At 43.6% G+C, this 22221-nt stretch overlaps 2 protein-coding genes across 6 annotated transcripts in view; one reads left to right on the top strand and one right to left on the bottom strand.

The window, feature by feature from the left end:
• The window catches only part of LOC126556291 (clathrin light chain), a 358662-nt gene that overhangs the window by 192592 nt on the left and 143849 nt on the right, over positions 1-22221 (bottom strand). The gene's annotated exons all lie outside the window — the stretch shown is intronic.
• The window catches only part of LOC126568795 (protein O-mannosyl-transferase Tmtc3), a 168453-nt gene that overhangs the window by 60074 nt on the left and 86158 nt on the right, over positions 1-22221 (top strand). The window contains exons 2-3 of the mRNA XM_050225428.1: positions 553-689; positions 7267-7348. Coding sequence (XP_050081385.1) covers positions 553-689; positions 7267-7348 — 219 coding nt within the window. The remainder of the gene's footprint in view (positions 1-552; positions 690-7266; positions 7349-22221) is intronic.

The raw sequence follows: 22221 nt of genomic DNA, 5'->3' as shown, positions 1-22221 counted from the left end.
GAAGGAAACGGTCAATCGACGGGTCATGGCTTTACTAACGTGCCGTAGTGGCAATAGTCGTCGCGTGGAAAGTGAATGATTTCTTTTTATTTCATGCTTGGCATAACCACCTTCCTTGAGACCCGGTGTGGTGGTTTTATTCTTGGTCGCTCTATTTATTTTCCCACTATCGGTCACCACCGGACCAGGATCGCCACCAGGCCACCGAAGCTCTATGGGAGCGGCACCTTTAGCGCTCCCACAGGATGGTAAATCCACCATAAATTATTCTTGTGCGATTTATTAATTCCAGGATATTCTTCCGCTGCTTATATATATAATATCCCTTGGCCGGGTCGGTTCGGGCTTCTGTTCGTGAGATCCGTTTGCCTTCTGCCTGAAGACTTGAGCCTGTTAAAGCCTTAATAGAAGCAGCGCTTGTCCCGGATCATAACTTTCATATATACATTCTTGTATGTTTTCCACCATGTATCGGTGTGTGAAGCATTTTTTTCTTCTTCTCTTTTCCCACCTATCAACTAACGCTTCGTTTTTCTTCTTCCCCTCCCGCAGGAACAGAGTCATAAATCATATCGACCGCTGTGTGTCCTAACGTTCCGGTGGAACTATCTGCTGCACGGTCTCGAACCGGCCGGCTATCATCTGGTCAACGTGCTGCTGCACACGATCGTTTCGCTGATGTACTTCCGGTAAGTTTTTGAAACCAGCAAACCCATCCTGCCCCTGGCGTCTTGCCCCTTACACTTCCACAATCCTTTTTGAACGCGTAGTCCAAAAGTGCTTTCACGTAGCTCGTGGCTGTCCGAAGCCCGAAAATGTAACGCAATGTTACAGCAAACTGAATCTGATAGGTCTTCCTGGGGCTCGCTTTCGGCGTGCGGATGCGCTGCACCAGAAGGTACGGTTTCGGATTAGAACTGAAAGATTTCGGCAAGAAACTGGCAGCACTGCTGCTCGCTACACGCTAAAAGATGGTTGAATGAAAAGGTATTTCCCGGGAAAGGATCAGTACGGTAGCATGAAATCATCTTTTTCTACAAGATTTATTAGTCCCGGGTGTTTGTTAAATGTATCAACGAGTCAGCCAATGGTATATAGAGCGAGTGAATCGTTGGACATATTTGCAAACTAATTTCTGGCGGACAACCTTCACGCTAAACTAACAACGGAAATCGCCACTCACATTCTTCTAGCAGCTGCTGCCTTTATTGATGGAAGATTTCCTCCTAAAGCACGCAGATAGCAGATGCTCCACTTTTAGGATATCTTCTTCCGAGCCACAACAAAACGAATCACTCACCGATAAACAGTTCTTCTAGAGTGCTGTGGCATCACCAAATGCTTCGGATTCCAACCCACCCCACCCACTTATCCGTCTCCGGCTGAAGTTTGTTTTGATTTCTTCATTCAATTTCCGGTTTCCGGCTCAGCTCGGCTTCGTCTTGAGTCAAACCGATCCAGCCATCTAGTAGGTGGCGGATGTTCGTTCGAATTGGTTCAAGCAGCACACAAATAAGCTCTCATTGAGCAAGGATGTACTGTTCGGAGCGCACACATAAACTAAAGCAGCAAGTCTAACTGTGTCACCCAATACGGTGATAGTTCCGTCGCACGTAGCGGTGCTTGGTTTGAATGGAGCGTGATGATATGTTTTCCTCATGCAACGAAAGCAGCATCACTCCATACGCATACTATTTGCCAACGTCGCTTACAGTTTTCATTGCAAAGAAAACACACCTATTCTTTCTTATTTGTTAGCATGAAAGCCTCTTTTTTATAGTGAGAAAATGGAAAAGTCTTGTAAACAATAATCATCCATCGAAGCTAGGAAAAGGCAGAATGAGTGATATATTTATATCAATGCTGTAAGGTAGCCTTGAAAATCCGTAGTTTCTTTTATGTGTACGAATTTTTATATGTGAAACAAACAAATACAGAGCTAGGGCATAAATAGCTTGTACTTTAGTTTCATATTTGACTTTTATTTCTTGAAGAATTTTTGAAATAAAAGTAACACATGGTGTATCTATGGTATAAAGAAAACTTTATGCAGCAATTGAATTATAAATATTTTCTCAATCAACAGCGATGCGTTACTTGCACTCAAACGAACGACGGATTCACTTGTGCATTAGAGACAAAGTTACGGTTTCGCTGTACCGTAAACTTATTCCAAAGAAATTAAGTTCGCTCGTTCCATAATGCAGGCGGCGAAAAGCTGGAGGAAAATAAAAAGAAAAACAAATTAAAACACCAACTTGCTGCACGTCGAAGATGGATCCTTTTCAGCGTTGCGCAACGGGTTGGCCTTTTGGGAATTCACCCTCATTTCCCTCGCAACGATTTTCCTCCTTTGTTGTGTTTGTGAAAGATTCATCCCTTTTGTTTTTTGCAAGCTCTGCAGCTGATGCTGGTGGGTAGCGCTTGTTTCATTAGAGTCGAAACGTTCATTGTAGAAATGATTCAGCCGGTGCACCAGCTTTTGTGCGCACGAAAACGAAACCCGGGCGCAACGAAACCGACCGGGGCAAACTTTTCACCCCCAAAGCAGTTTTCCTTCCCAACAGCGACAAAGGTCGTCAGGGATAGGAAGGGGGGGGGGGGGGGGGTTCGAGGGCAGTGTAATAGTGGCGGGAAAAATAAAAACAGGATTTACTGCAAACTAAGGAATGCAATTGCCAAAGAAGTCCATTCGCGCTACCATCTCTTCGGTGCATTGGACGAGCAGATATCAATCTGTGTGCCAGCGCGTGGCGGTGTAGATGAACTTTGTGACGCAAGGTTTGTTGTAGAATGAATGCAATTAGTTGCACCCGAAGCTGTACCCGAACGGAACCGAGAGGGAAAACGATGCGCGAAGTTTGCAATTTGCATAGCGCAAAGCTGCTTGAAGCTGCTTGAACTAATTGAAACAACTCTACTAGAGAAAACTAGAGAGAAACTGTAATCTCCCACCAGTGGAATTGTTGATCCGTTGTAATAAAAATATTCTCAAAAATTATTATTGTTTGACCAAAGCGAAACACTTGAGGATCAATTGAACGACAACCACGACTCCCGATCCGTCCATCGTTTTTTTATTTTTATTTATTTATTTTTTTTTTGTCGGATCAAAACTCCTGCCATTAAGCGAACCGACTATTTAACGAAATTTGGCATAAAGTTAAATTGCATCACCCGGCGTAGTTGGGCGAACGTTTTAATTCCTTCTTTTACATCCATCCTTTATCGTCCCCCTCAACATCACCATCCCAATTGACATCGATCGGTAACGCAAGCGCCCCGACGCCAGTAGTTGTGTGTTGGAATATTTTTCCATTAAAACTTGTATGTCCAAAATGTTCATCTACCACCACCACCATTCGGTACCGTCCATACCAAGAACAGCGCCAGTCGTTTTTTGTCCCTATCATCTCCATAACTTGGGCACCAATTTTTCCTTCTGCACATGAATGCAAAATTCAATTTAGTTATGCAATTTAACCAACCGGAATCACTCGTGGACACACTAACGCACATGGCCACATTTACTACATCACTGGGAAGTGCCGGTGGAAAATGGAAAATCATGACATGGTGGTCATGCAGAGTGCATCGAGTAGAATATTTCGTCCTATCCCAGAACACTAGCCTGCCAACCAGCGCTGGACAGAAAAGGAAAGGTGAGCTGAGAGGTGAAAAAAAAGCCCTGCACACACCATATTAGAAACCCCAGCAGCTGCACTCGCACTACAATCCGTAGCCAATTTTCCAAATGTGCTGCCCTTTGCGAAGCCCTTGCGCGGGGATGTGTGCGGCAGGGAGAAAAGAGAATTGCTGCTGCATCCGATTCGTTTTAAGTCTGCCGAACAAATCGGGTGCCAATCGGTCCCCCCCTCCCCCCCCCGTGCGTGATGATTGTAATGTGTTTTTGTGCAAATTTTAGTGTTTCATGTGAAATCATTGGTACGCAAATCGGACCAACGGTGACGGGCCGGTCCAGAATTGCCATCGGTAAACTCGAAACGGCGCGCTCCGCAACGGTGGGAAGGACACATTATTGGGTGCGCCAAACGAACGAGCTATGAAAATTGAAACCGATTCCCGAACACATTTCACGGCGTGCTATGGCTTCCGAAATGGGTCGCTCATGGAGCGCCCTAAAGTAGATTATATTTTATCCAATTCATGGTTCGGTGAAACAATAATTTCCCTAACATCATTATCACAGCGAGTGGCTACCCCTACCCCGCGTGCACCGAAGCTCGTTAAGGTGTGGGAAGGGATGGGCAGTGGCGATGTGTTCCAGATCCGTTGTGCAGTGTGTGTGTTTGTGTGTGTGTCTGGTAAGTAGATAAAGGTGTGGGGATCGGCTGGGTACTCTTCCTACCTTTGCTCAGGAGTCCCCATTTGCCGAACCGATGGTGACTTCGAACTTCCACCGAAATGGATTGTAATTGGACTTCACTTCGGAAATCGGATGGCGTGAATCGGTCCTCGTTGACGTTTGTCTGCCGGTCGAGCCGGGTTGGTTGGATGCCGTGCCAGCTGCTGCTTGTACGGCATGCGACCAGACGGATAGCTGTCACCCAATTATGCTGTACGATGACGTAAAATATGTTGCCTGTCATTCGTGATAATGACGGGCGTTTGTGTTGTTTATCCTTGGAGTATGGAAATAGGCACTTGTGTTCTTTTTGTGCACGCGTTTGTGTCGCTCTTTATGCTGACCGCAGCCATAAATGGTCATGTTTGATGTTTGTCACAGCTGAAAATAATGCTCGTTGGTGGTTGGGCTAGGAATGCCAAACAACATGGATAAAATTCAACGATCGAATTTATGACCTTTGGCAGAGCTCTTTGACGGCACATGCGGCTTAATGGAAGATCTAAGCAAAACACCATTGATTCTTTGAGTTGATTGATACTAATTGATGGGTGTCCAATTAAGGGCTGGAAATTGTACCTTACCATTTGGAAATTATCTCTTTCTGAAGATAATGACAAGCATAACTAGTAGAGCGTTCTCTCTGTCAACCAAAATGGACACCTACAACCACGTGCTTGGTAGTCTTTTCAAATGAATGGCGAACAGTCATGCACGATTTGGTGGAGATTGCTACGATTTACAGCTTCCAAGTTTATATTTCTCTACACTCACATCATTTGCGAACATTTGTTGTTTTCTCGACGTCCACTCTTCCCTGTTACCATTATCAACCGATAAATAACTTCATTTGACTACCATTATGTCAATACTACCTGCTGCGCAATGTTAAAGGTCTCCCAATGCAAAACACGTCCTACATTGCTAACAAACAGTGTTGCGTCGCTATCGAGATCTTGTTTGGTGCAGGGCCATAAAAAGCATCGTCCTGCATAAGTGCCATCGACCCACAACACAAGCCTGACAAATCATGGTCCTGCCGAATGGCATTGTAACGATAGTACAAATGCACACAAACTGCCCGTCGACAAGAAAGTGTCGCAATGGATGCAATGAGGGGTTTTTTTAACAATACGCTCTGTTCGATGTTGCACAAAAAGAAGTCCTTCATCGTCCATACCGCCTAACACTTCCCTGCTGTTGGGTAAAGCAATGGCAAGGGCAACAGCTGAAACTCTCCAGTTTCCCAGTTTCCATTTGGGTATGGGTTTGCTCCCGTTTGGGGCGTAACCATGCTCGGAGCACGTTTCGAACAATTGCATCCGTCGTCACCAGTAAGTAGGTCGAGCACGGAATACGGTTTGCAATGTTTGTGCAGGAAACGATACTCTCCCTTTTTTGCAAATACAGCTCGGTTGCCCAGTAAACATACAACAGCAATGTAACGTGAAGATAGTTAAAAAATCACATCAACTGCATCTGCGATATGCTTGAAGGCATTTTATTTACTATATTTGTTCAGATAGTAAATTAAGTGTGATTTATTATATAATTTCTAGGTAACATATTGATAGAAACATGCTTTCTGATATTGGAACAATGAATAATTCACTTATGGGTCTATTTAAAGCATTCTTCTATTATTTCTTAAATTAATTTCTTCGCAAATTGATTATATGCGTCCCTCACAAGGTTCAGGTATAACGAGTATAATGATACCATCCACCGGTTGTTGCCGATGGTCTTGGCACTAGACCGTCTTGAAAGAATAAGAGAATCCTGCATAAACAAGCCACTCTAATGAGAGCAATGGAGCGTATGGTAAACATTCCTAGAATCAGCACTTCATTACCGAGCGTTAATGCATCCATCACTGGAACGAACCAGTTGACCAACTTTCCCATCACTCCCCAACCCGTGATGATAAAATGAGGGAAAAACAACCGCGTCAATGAAGACAAAAAAAAACGGTACACATTGCTTAAGGCGGGGGCGAGTACTAGCAAATGAGCGGAAAAGCTACAAATAGAAACGCAAACAGTACGGGCTACTTCTACTGGTTCAACAAAAAGAGCCCTTTTTCGCTGTTGGCTTTCTGCAACAACAACAAAAAAAGGAAGAATTTTCTTCTCTTATTTCATCCCGTGGGAAGATCATACTTCGCTGCTAGTTTTCTGACGATCATTGACCGCGTCTGTACGGTTTTGCTCAGTTTCTTATGAATTTGCGCGACGCGGCCTTATGCGTCCTTCAGCTAGCGAGCCTCCAAGGCCTAGGCGTTCTCCCGAAACAGCACCGTAAAGTCAATTGGCCATACAGCTTCCACAAATGAACATTGGAAAATAATCCCCAGAAACTGGAAGGACGAAACGAAGATTTGTTGTGGTATGAAAGGGCACAGCAAAGGGCAACCAAACGCCGCGTTTGTGCGCAGTCCTAAGTCCCAAAGGCCAGCGGCTCTAATTAAATTAATGCCATAGGTAGTGCAGGATCATGAACCTTTGTTTTCCCGGTACTTCACCGCTCCTCCTGTAGTCCCATGGGAAACGAAACGTGACCGGAAGGGCGTAGCGCAAAAGAAGAATAATGAAACTGGGCTGGAAAAAAAATTTTATGAAAAAGGACGAAATGAACTGGCGGGCGAGCGTCATTGCAAAGGATGGCCAATGCAGTAGGTCAAGATAAAATGGCCGTCATTGTTCACCCGCTAATGGAGCTCCGCCGCTACTGGTGTGCCACCGGGCACGATCGGGCATGGCGTCGGCAGTGGTCAGAAAGCCGAATGAAATTTACTGCCCCACAATGTTAGCCACTTTTTCACATGTGCCTCCATGTTCCTCACATCTTACACACTGTTTTATTCTGCCACGTACTTATTGCTTCACTGTCTTCCCTTGCAGAATGTGCGCCATGCTGCTTTCGGAGTCGGCCAGCTTTGCGGCTGCCCTACTTTTTGCCGTGCATCCTATCCACACCGAGGCGGTAAGTTTTCCTTTTGAACTTTTATCTTTACACTGAATTATTTATTTAGTTATTAACATAGATTGTAATCCTCTGTTAAATGTTAGTCTAGCGTAGAAAGTTTTTATTTCCATTTTATTAAACGCAATTACGCCAGATAACTCCATAACTCTTGTAATATTCATCAACAATTTTTTTCATTTTATAAGTTAATGTACAAATAAGGTGTCAATTTCATTTTTGTGACGTTTAAAATCTTGTTTATGTGGTGACTTGAATGGATCTATGAGAGAGCGGCCCGGTGGTGCAGGCGATAACGCCGCCGATCTTCAAACGGCAGGACCGGGTTCAAATCCCATCCGGACCCGTCCCCTCGTAGTGAGGACTTGACTATCTAAGGCCGGGCGTGTCCTTTAGAGGTAAGCGGTAGTACACGCCAAGAAGAAGAAGATAATATTATTCAGGATTAGTAAATTACCTGAGGAATAACAGCCAAAAACTATGAAATTACAACCGAAATCATCATGGCGCCTCAACGATGGGATTCCTTCTTTTGAACAAATTCGATTGAGCTCACGACATTCAATTGACTCGGAATGTCTTTAATTGCAGCATTCGTAAGAGTGTTGCAGGTTAAAGATTCAATATTTGAACATGTGTTTCATTTATGTACATGAACAAATATTGTTCTCTAAAGCATAATCTAAAAACTATCACTTTATTTATCATAAGAAGCCTGTGAGTTTGTTTGAATCAAACGACTGATATGTATTACTTGATCTCATTGATTTACCTATCGAATATGTGTTTAGTTTGCGATAACTCCTCTCATAATCCACTATCGAGTGTTTTTCGATAACACATTCGAAAAACAAAACTAATTGCAAACTTCGTACTGCTCATCGATTGGTGCTTTAAATCCATGCCTCAATCCTGGTCGCAAAGTATACCAGATGTTATGGTGTAAAGATCTTCCAGAATGGATCCAATAAAGCGGACCAAAATTTGCTATATTTAAGGATCAGACTAGAGAAACCATCAGTATGCTAATACAGCCGCAGATTCTGACCGAAAGCCATCGACCGAGCCAAAGAACTTGCAGCGAAGGAAAGTAAAATAAACGAATGAACGGTCCCCAAGGCGAAGCCAGACGCTAGCTAGCGGGAGCAAGTTTAAAATTCGTTCCAATTTAAAACTTTCCCAGCCGCCCGGGGCGCACACACCCGGTGGATCGAACCTACGGGCTCCACATGCTCTCGCTCAGCTGGCCACCCTGATAAGCTGCTTTTTGTTTCGGTGCATATATATATTTTTTTAATGTTTAGTGTGGGTTTTATTTTGCCACCCGTTTCGCTCGGGTGAAAATCCACCCCCTAACAAAGCTGGACCATCGTCGTCCTGGGCTGTCGCATCGAGTTCGGAATCGGCGATGATGGTAGGAAAGTTTTGCCCATAATCAGCCCCCGTTTGCCTCTTATTTTCAACGGCTTATCCGGTGAAAAGCTGCAGCATAGTGTGAAATCCTTGGGGAGCAGTGGAAGGCGGGAAAAAGCTAGCTACCAGGCCACAGCATCGGCCCCACAATCGCTTATCGCTTTGCATGTGTACGCCTGGCCCTGTGTGGTGTTAGCGGCTCTTTGGCACTCGGCATAAGGTAATCGGTGGCGAAGGAAAATTGTTCCCATTTCTTCGACGGCCAGTTTCATCGTCCAATCATCGTTTCATTCTTTCACCAACGCCACTCGGCTGAAGCAGCTGCTCTGACTACGGCAGCGTATCATGGTGCGCGGACACCGAAGACGCGGTGACGTTGTTGCGAGAGTATTTGCAGCTGTTTGCTTGTTCGTGTACGGTCGAATTTGTGGTTTGATTGTGTGTGGAGTTTTCTTTCCCCCCGCTATTTGTACCGTCTTTGCTTTCTTTGTCAATTTGAAGATGGGAAGATACTACCGGCACTATGGTGGCCGGGAGGTCGATTTTCGTGCGATATTTTCTGACATTAGGCGGAACTGTTCATTCGCTTTATTCCTCGTTGGCCTTTGGACGGGCTCAACCTCTGCTCAAGTCGACCGTAATTGAGTCAACTGTTCTGTTGACCGAGAGTCCACTTCGTGCCAGGGAGTTTAGGTTTGCCGAACCCAGTGATAATGTGGCGGAACGCAAAGGAAAAATCGAATTTTCACCCGTTCGCTCGTTTGCGATGCCGGTCATAAAGCGATTAAATGGAATGAATAAGTTATGCAGGATGAAATCGGAAACCTTTGTTGCCTGACGGAAGGACAGGCAGATCAGACAAAGTTCGCCCAACCGTCTATATTGATACAGTTAAACGTGTTATTATGCATTTTGGTGGCAGAAAAGTGTGTTATCATTATGGATTGTATGACTTTTTAGGATCGAATTCATTTGTTTACTTTCTTCGAAGATTTTTAAATGTTTTTGACAATCATTGATTTTTGGTTTGTACCAATAAATACTGATTTTGTGCCACCTTGTGCATTTGAATAGAAATAATTGAAAGAAAATAAAGTTAGTGTTTATTTCATTCTGTCAACATTATTCAAGCCGTTGTCAATTATTTTGTGATAAGTCTACCTGTTTTACCTCATTTTGTACATTTGCTCAAATGTTTGTCAAAAGCGAATGTTACCGATATGGGGTGCAAATGCGCTATCGTACAGGGTGTTCAATATAATTATGTAGTTGGTCACTAGTTCACAATAAAAAAATATTTTTTATTTATTACAAATGGCACCACTCGGTCCCACTTCCTATCTATGACAAAACTAGAAATGAAAATGAGGCCCTGAGCTCTATGTTCCCTGTTCTTTTATACCTATCGCGAAGGGACAAATTATAATCAGGCATTCTTATCGTGGGGAACGGGCTGCTGAACGATCACCAATCTGCAGATGGGAGCTGGCTTCCGTTGAACTGTTGAAGGAGAATCGAACTCTCAGGAATGCATCTGTTTCCGTAGGGGAGAAGATTGTCCGTTGACCGATGACTAACGCGATCGTTCCATTGGGGCTGGATTCTGGCGCACGGATGATACTTGTTGAGGCGTCCAACTTCCGTAGTGAAGAATTTGTTTCCGTTGATCGAAGCGAACGAACGTGGGTCAACGTTGACTACGCGTGTAACTTAATAGCATATTTAGTGGCAGCACTCACCCTCCCCCCCCCCCTCTCCTTGTTTTTACTATATCACGAGCTTGAGACGTTTCTCGAACGATTCGCACGCGGCACGCACATGTTCCATCGGCATTTCGTCCTAGATCTTGGACATAACGTTCTTGAATTGGTCGACTGTGTCCACTTTAAACTCGCTTTGCTTGGCCAGCATGTATGATCATACATAGTAATCAAGGGATTTGAGATCCAAGGAACTGGGTGATCATGACATCTTATCTAGAAATCTCGTCAAATTCTGCTGACACCACGCTTGGACGATATTCGCCATGTGGGCCCAAGCGCCGTCTTGTTGGAAAATGTAAGGATCCTTCCCGTAGAGATCCTGAAGTGCAGGAGCCACAATCTTCTCCAGAACCTCGGTTTTGTAGTGCACGGCGTTAATTTTGACGTTTTTCTCAATAAAAACCAATGGGAGCTTCCCACTGGTCCCAGGAATTCTGGAACCATGGCATGTTTATTTGGGACTGGGGAATGCTGCCTACGTCGTCGACGCCCACAGTCGATCATTTTTAACATTGTGCGGCTGTTCCAAAACGAAGAGTTTCTCGTTGGAAAATACGAACTCCTGACCTGCGTGCCGCAAAAGTAGCAATTTGCATCTGTCCAGCCTCTTCTTCTTTGCCTCCGTTAGTCCAAAAACTTTACGTTTCTTGTACGGCTTGTACCCTAGGTCCTTCGTCATAATTCGTGTGAGTCGTCCCGATTCCCACTTTCAGGACAGCAGCGGTCTTCCGGATCGAGCGCCGGATTTACTTCTCCCATAAACAATTCTACTATACTCGCGGCACTCTTTAATCGTGCACAGTGTTTACAAACTAATTGACAGTTAGTCGACACCACATGCAACGGTTCTAGAATCGGCCTATACATCATACTAAAGCTGACACCAATACTATTACACAGAATACACAGCGCACTACTACAAATTGATGAATAGTTGTATTCGAACTTATTGAACACCCTGCACATCTGATCTCAGAAACTGATGTCACTTTAACGGAATTTACAACTCTACGAAATGGGGTGGCCTTTAAACGGCAGGACCGGGGTTCAAATCCCATCCGGACGTCCTCCCGTGGTGAGGACTGACTATAAAATTTTGTGATTTGCTTAGCACAGTCATTAGTGTGATATTTGTCTGCTTAAAATTTTTGTTTTCGTTTTTTTGTTTTCGTACTCATAACAGGTTCTTCAGCTGTTCTGAGCATTACATTTGAGCTGTTGTCCAACGTTTCAGGATCTTCATTCAGCCTTATAGTTGCAATTTCTGTAATATTTTGGAACACAGCAACTATTGCACCATTAGCACAAAAAATCACAACCAAGAGCTTTTTCGCCTTTTTATATGTAATTTGTTTATCATAGAGTGAATTGGACCAAGAACTATACCGTAAGCCATTTACTAGCATAGTTAATAGCGGGTCGTTAAGCTTAGAAGAAAAAGTTATCTGAATTTTTCCAAGAGAAGCATTAGGTTTTAGGAGGTAGTATCTAATACAATGCAATTTATCGGAGAATTAGAGGAATAACAAATAACACCAGTTGTTTTTCCCTCCATTTATCTTCACAGTGATCTGTTTTGCATTCATATAATACCTTTCTATTCAGAGCACAAACTACAACAAGGGAAATCAGGTTGCATGTGCAGTGTTGGTCGAACAGGAAAAAATCGAACAAAATAGGTTGCACATTACAACGAGCAAAACATGTGCAACAAAACTGGCAAAATGTACAAAAAGTTCTTTGCTCCATGTGGGTGTAGGTTTTGCTTCGACCTAACGCGCATTCCATTCGTCCTACGCGAAAGAGTGTGAAAGAGGATGTTTTATGGTATTAATAAATGAAATTTAATAACACTAAACGACGTCCGACGTCCGAGACTGTTTTCCTGAAGCGAAACGGCCGCTGAATGTGCCACCCGCCATACACACACACACGCACACTCTGTGCTGCAAATTGCAGACCACGGGTGTGCAAGCAAATAGCCCCGTCGGTTGGATGGAGAGAGGAAAGAGGTTTTTTTTCCACCCAGCAACGGGTTACAGTGGCATGGAAGTTTTTAAATAAAAACCAACGATCAGCCCTCGGTTAAGTCCATACGATTGTGTGCAAAGGAAGGCGTAAGCGTAACAGAGATAGAAAGGTTTATGTGGCTTTGTTTTTCTGTGCGTATGTGTGTATGCACTGTGCATTGCGTTACAATGTCCTGCAGGGGAATCCATTTTCATTCCGCAACCCCCTTTTTTTGTACACTTTTCTGCATGCCCTTTATCCTGTGTTTTTTTCTCTACATTCTCACCATTTCCCTAACACTTCACGTTGCATTTTGGTTTGCACACTTTCGCTTCTTGCTGTTAGGCGCAAATTGATGCTTGCAACAGTTTTAAGCCAACAAGCGATGCTTCTAGCGAATTGTGCAACAAATTGAACACACACACACACACACACTCACACATATAAGGTTGAATCTAGAGCCAAAGCCCTCTGAAATGCACTCAAAACATACTCCGACGTATAACACACAAGAACGCTGCCGAAGCTCTATATTTTTACTACAGTCATGCCTTTTTATTACATTACTTTCCTTCGCGGTCCAAAGCAAAAAGTTACTGAACGGAAGTTGATAGCGGAAGGCTCACACGGTACACGCACACTGTTTGCTTATTTTTCATTTTTCCGCTTCGGTTTCGTTGCGCTCGTTTGGAAAACAACCACTTTTCTACAGTTTGCAGCTTTATTTGAGTCCCGTGGGAGGAACATTTCTGTCGAAATGTTAACAAAAAAGCATTTTCTACTATGCAAGTACACAACGCTGTCTACTACCTGTGTACTTGCCTTTTTGGTGTAGTTAACGTCGTTGGTGGCTTAGGTTACGAAATCCGTGCTTCCTGTAAAAAATAAACTATGTCAAATCGGATAACGGTGTAGGTTTTATTTTTAACTCAAATCATCATCGTTATCATGAAGATAAATCGTTTTTGCCTACTATTTGTTCAACCCAACTGAGTCTAGCTTAAGATTTTAACTAGAGTTTTTTTTTTATTCATAAAGGACGGCCAGGCCATATTGCTTTAGTTAACTTAAAAGTAAGATACTCCTTTCATCTTAGCTGGGAGACATTTCCTTCTCCGAGTCGTGAAAGGGCCATATTCCAGGTGTGCTCGGTTGTTCCGTTGCGTGTATTCCGGCCTCCAAAGCCAAAGTCGTGTTCATAACGAGGGTCTTATCGTGTGAGGGCACCTTATCCCAGGGTGTGTGGGCGTTACCATGCTCGTAGTCCTGATGGTAGCGAGGGTCTTGATCGTTTTCCATTTCAAAGGTTCCTTGATTGTGTTCTTCTTCTCCCTTTCGATGGTTTGTCCGTCCATAGCATCGGTCGGTGCAACTTCTTTTGTGTGATACCCGACCCTTCTCACTCATCGTACTTATTTCATAGAACTCCCAGTCTCCCGGTAGGTCCCGCAGGTCCCGGAATGTTTGGCAACTTTCCAATGCCTTGGACTGCGTCTAACAAGCCGGGTCGAACAGCCTCGTATTTCATTCAAGACCATGGAAGATGATCTATGTCGTGGTATTCGAGGCCACAGCCACATATTTTAAAGTCGACTTGTCCTATACGCTGGAGATGCGCGCCCAAAGCGAAATTATTAGATCTAAACTCAGACATCATTCGAATGAACGCACGATCACCTGTGATACCGTGGAACCAAGGCTTCAAGGACACTAGCGGAGTGATCGAATATAGAAACCTCCCGAGCTCATCGGTGTTCCACAAACTTTGCCACCAAGCCGTGCAGAGGGCCTTTGGGGAACGCATGTACTCGTGAAGCAGGATAAGCTTGTCGAAAAAGGACCCTTCCAAAGCACCCTTTTGGGGCAATTAGTCCGCCTTTTGTGCAATGTGCAGGCACTCAAACAAGAGATATACGGAATGATTTCTCCAACAATGAGCTTAATACCGATGAAATTTCCTTTACGAAGTAGTCTAGGTGCTTAAGAGCCTTCAGTTTTAAATTTTTTGACAGCCCTTAAACTGTCGGAGAATATAAAATATTCGTCTGAAGGACAAGCACATCAACTAGACGGAAAAGATTGCAGCGAGCTCCGCTACATATATGGCTGGCGTAGTTTGCATAGAATGGCAAACCGATACCCTGCTATGAGTATCCGTCAGTATGTAAATGGTTGCTGGTCGAATGGCCATACTATTCCACAAAAATGCTTGGAATTGCCGTCCTGCGAAGACTATCGGACATAGACTTAGTTTGCTCTCTCGTTGAGGTGTCTGACTTTTAATAAAACTATAATTAGGAGAACAATTTTAGTATCATTGACTACCCAATTCGAGGTTATGTACTGCTGCAAAAGTTCACTAATACACTCATGATCCTAAGCCATCCATATCCATGTCTTTCTGACAGACACGCCAAAACAATCTTCAACCTCAGTGTATATCTGACCTCTTCTCTTCACCTCTTCTATCCAAGTGACATCCAAAAAAATTTACAAAACTTTCGATCGCTCGATGCCATTCTCAAAACATGATCAAGACACAAGTGCCTGACAGGTCGAATTCTTTGCGTAATAATGAGGACTTCTAACAGCCCATAGAGTATGAAAAATGGTCGTTTTAGCTTCCACTTATACGGCGCTTAAGATCCTTAAGAAGAGATTGGTCGAAATTGTCAGAGATAACCGGAACTGAGCCGCATACGACACCATAGCTAGGATGAACATAGCCAATGAATGACCAGCATGAGAGCAAGTGAAGGTTGACAAATAATTAATGATTTTCAAAGTTTTTTTTACGATATAGATTTTACAGTCAACAACAACATGATCAGGGATTGAGATCCCTGCGAAAAGGATTGCTAGCAAGCTATCCAGTACAGCCTATTGACCTATTGATAAAGTCTTTGTAAATCAATCAACTAAGGCAAAAATTTGTATTAAACAAACCCTTGCCTAGTGTTTATTAAGGCCGTTTTGTCAATAGGGTTCTTACGAACTCAATTGAAACAATTCGAATTTCCGCGATCTCGGGTGCCTGCGCGCTCTTTACTGCTCGTTGGTGAGCTCGACTGGCTGGAGTATTATGCCTCAGTAATATCGTCGTCTACTACCCTCACTATTGCGTCTCAAGTTTGGAGGGTCTAGAGGAACTTCACGCGGTTTGCTATGCGCTCAGCTCTGCCTTCGTATCCGTCATGTTGTCGGCTGCAGGGTCCTTTTTTAGATATCCGCCGCACTCATGCCCAGGTCAGCTTTATCGCCTCCCTTCTTCTCTCCTCCGTCGATGACGCTTTTTTGCTATCCTTTATCAATTTTTATGTTCCTGTCTGTCGTCTGCGCCCTCGTCTTCTCCTGGCTGTCTTAAAACGGCCCACAGCGGGCCGTGTTGCCGTTAATTCTTCCTCAGACCTATTTGATTTTTATCTCTCCCCAGCCTCTTTCCGTGCTCGTCTTCACTCCTCGTTTTTTAGCCTACTTAACTACCCTTGAACTCTTTTCCCTTAAGTTTAGTGATTATGTTGGTTTGTTAATAAATTTGTGTTGCCTTAGGCAAACAAAATGAGTTAAATCTGTGAAATAAATAAATAAATAAATAACAAAAACCAAGAAATATGAAGAATTAAAATCTAACACAAAGTTTGTGTTATTTTTGTGCTATTATTATATTTTCAAGAAAGGTTATATACTTTTGTGGTTGTCTGAGAGGTAACTCTGCTTTTTATTATTCTTTTTCTTGGCTTAACGACCAGTAAGGTCACGCCGGCCGTCTAATGGCTTACTAGACTGGCCGTAGTTAGATAGTCAATCCTCACTACGAGCGAACGTTTCGAATGGAATTTTCGGCCTGGTGGCCTACAGCACCGGGAGGAAGCAGAGATAATTCAGATTTAGTTGACCCATTCAAAATTTCAACGCACATTTTTAGGATCGTCCTATATCGTAGAAGAACTAATGGAACTGTAGTCCATTTTTCTGTTCATTCTTCAGTTACACGATATTAATTAAACCGTATCAAGCCCCAACTCCATAGCTGCCACTGCACAAATACGCGCAATCTCATTTGTGTACTGAAAATTGAATTGGAATATTTTGATTTGGGTTAACAATTTGCTTTCACTTGAAACAATTCCCCTTCAAAGCGCCTGAAACTCGCTTCACTGACAGTCATAAAGCCCAATCTTATGCTGTTTACCTTGGGTTCATGGCGTATCGACCAGCAAACACTCAATTACTTCCACCAGGATTCACCTGAACAAGGTCCGGCGGAACACAAGACGGCGAAACAATTATCCCAACGTTGGCCGGGCCTCGGCACATTTTGTAATCAATGCCCTTTTCGAGCACCGTGCTTCCTCCCATACCGATCTGTTGCTATCTCCACAATTAAGGATTCGCCCTCGCCACGCAAATCGAATTCGCCGATCACATTTCCACTCCACTTGGGCGCCAACCTTGGCCCGGGTAAAGGGTAAACAATAACTTGACCAGCTGAAATTGGCTGAAAATGCACCGATTGTCGTGTTATTATCTTACTGCACTTAATTAGCTGCAGTATGCAGCGCCGCTTGTTGTTCCATCTGCCTTTAACGGGTGGCAAGAGGTATTGGCACAAATTGGTTCCCGACTCGAAAGCGACCCCAACCGTCGACTCTCGTAACTTGCCAATTAAATTTTAACTCGATTGCCTACGCCATTGACGTGTCCGGAGTCTCGACAAACGGTTGGAACTTCGACGTTCCATCGATTCCGTTGTGTTTGGACCTTGGCGTTTAGCTCGGTGCAATCGTGCGTATAATGTATGTGTGTGTGGCTCTAAATCGAAGTGCGAAGCACAGTGACAAGGATAAAAACAATCAAATCAAAATCCAAAACCACCACCGTTGCCCAGAAGGAAGAAATAAGGGGACAAATGGATATTGAAGACAAAGATAACGGATACCGATGGAGAGTTGGTATGGCTCGCTCGATACGATGGTATTATGGCAATAATTGAATTTGAAATTGAACAAACCACGAACTCAATAGATGAGCTGGCCGCAAATGCTCTTCCCTGCTTCTGGATTCGAGGTTTTCCCGTTCGCCCGCGCAAGCATGTGTGTCACATTCATCCGAAATGAGAAAATTGTGTAGGAAAAACCGGATTTTATACTCCACTCATTCTCAGTTGAATCGCAAATCCGTGAATGCGAAGCAATAAGACATCCGGTACGTAAGAATGGGCTGGAGGCAGAGTGTGAAGGGAAATCTAAAACAGAAAGCTCTGATCCCTTGTTGAATCCATTCACCTTCCCTTCCGTGCAGGTGGTACTTCATCTACCGAACTACATGGAGGAAGGGCAAACCTGATTCCAATTTCGGATAAATCTTTCTCTGCCTTTGCTCCACGTTGGCAGTGGGAAGACAAGGGAAAATCTCACCGAACGTACTTTAAGCTTCGCTGTTCTTGTGAACGAAAGCTTGCCACCAGTGCGCGAATGTTCCCTTCTTCAAAATGGACGCTGTTCTCCATGGTCCCGTGCGGCGTGCGGAAGAAAAGGTGTTGATTGAGTTTTTAATTGCTTGCAGTACGCGCGCGTTTCTCTGCAGCACCACCGATTTCGGTGAAAAGAAGAGCTTAAAAACCTAGTTAGATAGTGGGAAGGTGTGGCTTGCGGTGAAGGTCTATTCATTCGAATGCGGATTTCGTGGTAGATTAAATGGTGGTTTCATGCGAAGAAGTGTTCTTACGAGCTAATCGTGTGGTCAATCGTGTGGTAGCATTAAATTCGAAAAGCTTGGTTGAAAATCTGACCTATTGCGCTTAATAAATTTAAGTCTTTCTCAATCGAACGAACTTGTACAAGGTTTGAGAACACAAGTATCAATAGTTCAAATTATCTGTGTAAAATTCTGCCAAACCTCAGCGATGTAACCAAAGGTTATGTTTTCAGAAAGCAACCAAATCAATCGATAAGCTTCCAGCAACTGGCGTACTGATGTCTAAATCAATCCATTTACTCGTGTCTTAGCTTTTTGACTCTTATTAGATCAACTAGCATTATCTCGTCAATTTCGTGCTCGGTTCGCATTCATCCGCATGGTTTGGAATTTTACTCTCTAACATTATCCATTATCTGCACCATCAGCACTATTCGACTCGGGAAAGGGAGAGCGAATCGTAGCTTTTAGAATGTTGCTGCAGCTGTACAAATACCAAACAGTTTCCCGTTACGAGCGACGCGATGCACGGTATGCTCTTCCATCAAGACCAACCATCACCAAGTGTTTCCATGTGGTACTGCAAAAAAAAAAGCAGCGAACACACACTGCCGGCCAGATGCGATTGGCGCTGCTGGAGTTTTCATTCTCTAACCTCCGTTCTTCGCACCGGGCGGTCTCTCTTGCTTATGGTTTGCCGTTTTGAAATAATAGCAACGTAAATAGGTAATAAATCTTGATTAATGATATTGGATTATGTTCACCAAGCGCCACCGAATCCTCCAGCTGCCGGGCGACTGGTCGGCCAGCGGCTGGTTGATGGGTAGCTATTTCTGATTACACCGCTGCTGTGTCGGTGGAAGTATTTGAGAAATCAACAACCACCCTTGTTTTGGGTTGAGGATAGCATGAGAATAAGCACCGGGAAAGCGAGTGGAGATATGAGGAAAAACTGCCAGTCAAGAATGTCCTTTAATCTAGCTTTCTTTTTTATTTGCTCGATGGCTGGAACTAAGGGTTTTCAACCTCCCAGGGTGAATCAACTTTGGGTGCAAGCTGGATAGCTAAAATCAACTCGGACCTTCTCGGTTGTCCTTGTGAACGGTTAAATAGAAGCTCCAGAACGAATAGATTAATATGCGGTGAGTACCATTGGTGCAGTGAGATGGCATCAGATGGCTTTTGGACGGGTTTTAAGGAAAAGCCTGGTATAAAATCGAAATCAAACAATGTAGCATTGTAATCCGACGTTTTATGATGAATATAGAGAGGAGCATTCATTTGATTGATTGAATGAAATTGTGTATGTAACATTCAATAGTTAAGGAACTTCTTCAAATTCTGTTCAATGTATTACCTGCACAAACAGACTCTGTTACAGAATATCTATCAAAATTTACATTTGCTCCTTCTTTAGCGTCCTTGAACTTTTCTCACGTATCTTTCCATCGATCCAAAGCTCTCTTTGTATGTATATGTGGGAACTGCAAAGTTTTCTCCATCGTTCCATCGCTCCCGGAGGTCCCATGAATCAACCACTAACGATCGCTTCCGCCGCAGGCTTAATGCAAACGTCGCTTCACTGTCCTGTCCTGCGTGATAATCACACAGTTGCCTTGTGAGCGCTCCAACCTGCAAGTGCTATTCCATCGCCGCGGTGGACGCATACGCTGCCAAGTATGTCATCCATTCGAATGTCAACGTCGCACGAAGCGTGATGTCCCGCGAGTCTCCCCATGACCGGTAAGCTACATACGATGAATTGTGCGGTCGGAACTGTTCGAGCCTGCAGAGGATTGCACTCCAAGAGCTGCAAACCAACGTCCGGGCGGTCCGGCAGCAACACACAGATAGCCTCGGGGCGCTAAAACAAAGCTTCGTCCGTGCGATGGATTAGATTTTTCATTCCATCTGCCGAATGTTGGTAGGTACCGTGGTTTTAATTTCTTTCTTCCGTGCTACCACTAACAGTGCTCTATCGCAAAAACACAGTTCGACGAACGCACGGTACACACGTACACACCCGCACTAATCACACCATGAATTATGTGAACCCGGCATGCGGATCAGCCGTAACTGATGGTGTGGAAACATTGATGCCGGCAGATGAATGCCCCACCCCGGACACGGAGGTGATCCGGGGAGAGTGAAAAGCAGAGCGATACAATTTATCGTCCCCAAGAATTCATTTGTCAGTACGCTCATGAGGTTTAGAATGGGCACCGATAAAATTCTAATACTGCGAGAATCGTTATCAGTTCGGAGAGTTAGAGTCTGAAAATTACAATACATCAAGCTGTTGCTGACGCTTTGGTTTCTGGGGTCAATAAAAGCCTATGAATGTAAATATATTATCTTCATTTAGATACGAAAAATGTATGTAACGTATCATTCTTCACTTTACATTCTTCAACAGTTCGGCTCTCGGTCAACTGATTTACGTGTGCATTAAAAAGCGGGAAAATGTTTCGATTCTTCATGCAATAATGGTTTCATCTGGGGGTAGGTCTATCGGTTAGTGGTCAATGAATGCTAGTTGACATTATGTCAAAATTTGATAGCTTCATCAGGTTGTTTTCGGTAGCTAAGACGAGCGCTATAGCTTGTTCATATCGCCTGATAAATCGGGACCTTAATAAGCGCGAACCATTGTGTCACAGCTCTTGTCGGACAAATGTCAATCAGATTCTTGCACTAATGGAGATGGGAAAATCTTTGGATTGACAGACTGGATCTACCTTTGCGACTTTTTTATGCCACCGAAACATTCAACAGAAACGGTGGTTGACAATCAGTAATGTAACGTTCCTTCGTCTTTTTCTTCAGAACTGGCCGTGACCTGTGCGATTTATAATTCTTCTACTTTATGCACTTGGGATACATCTCTCTATGGCAGTTTTACAACATGCTCATATTCAGAGACCTACCAATCCTATTTGTGACTCTCGAGTGTCATAAACGCTTAATGGTTTTCTGTTTTTGATTGCTATTTGATAGTTGTTCTTCTTCTTGGCCTGTTCAGGATTAAGCACGTCGCGTCGACTTGGTCAGGTCTCCAATCAGTTTCCAGGAAACTCGATCTAAGGCTGCAGTCCTCCATCTACGGCTGCATCCGATCTGCGACAGTTTGAACTCTCAACTAGCGCACACGCCGCCGAAGAGAATCCTTAGCACCCGCCGTTCGAAAATGGCGAGTGCATTGGCGTCCTCCGTCAGCATAGTCTAAGACTCGTACCCGTAGAGGACTACCGGACGTATCAAGGTGCGGTAAATCGTACATTTCTTGTATTGTTAGAGTTTTCAGGAGTTTGTGGAGTCCGTAGTAGGCACGATTCCCCTTCGGATTTCGCTGCTTACGATTTTTCGTTGGATTTCGTCCAACGAATTTCTTTTTGTCACCTATGGCTAAAGTCCTGCCAACTGCCAAAAATTTAAAATTGCTTAAAGAAACAACTGCAATTTCATTTGTCACAGTGTGCAACAGACCCGAATATGGTGGAATGTTAAGTGTGACGCGTTAAAAACAGAGGTCGCTACGACTTCATCAATCATCAATGATAAAAATGATAAGATGATAAGATATTGATCCAAAATCTTAAAATGACATATTATCAAATGTCAATACAAACTACACCTCACGACTTTTTGACAGTAGTTACTCAAATTTATGACAGTTAAAGGCCAGACTCCGTTCGCCTGCAGTGAATTTAGAGTACTACAACACTATATATAAATTTTAAGATGACGTTAACTGATGATTTTAATTTGAAAATAAAGATACAATATACACGGCGGGCACGATAAATTTGACAGTTCCTGTGGAAATATTTTTTTTTTTTGTTTTAATGAAGCAAATAAGAAAAAAATGTTTTTCTACGAAGTTTAGCTTACCATGTTGGATGAACAAAATACTCAAAGTAACTACCCCCGGCGTCGATGACCGTCTGTATCCGCCACCTGTTAATTTTTGGCGTTCAGCTTATGATCCAT

Source organism: Anopheles maculipalpis, chromosome 2RL (assembly GCF_943734695.1).
Source record: "Anopheles maculipalpis chromosome 2RL, idAnoMacuDA_375_x, whole genome shotgun sequence".
In the NCBI taxonomy this organism is placed as follows: domain Eukaryota; kingdom Metazoa; phylum Arthropoda; class Insecta; order Diptera; family Culicidae; genus Anopheles; species Anopheles maculipalpis.
The sequence above is the reverse complement of the archived record's forward strand: the minus strand, read 5'-3'. Positions and strand labels throughout refer to the sequence as shown.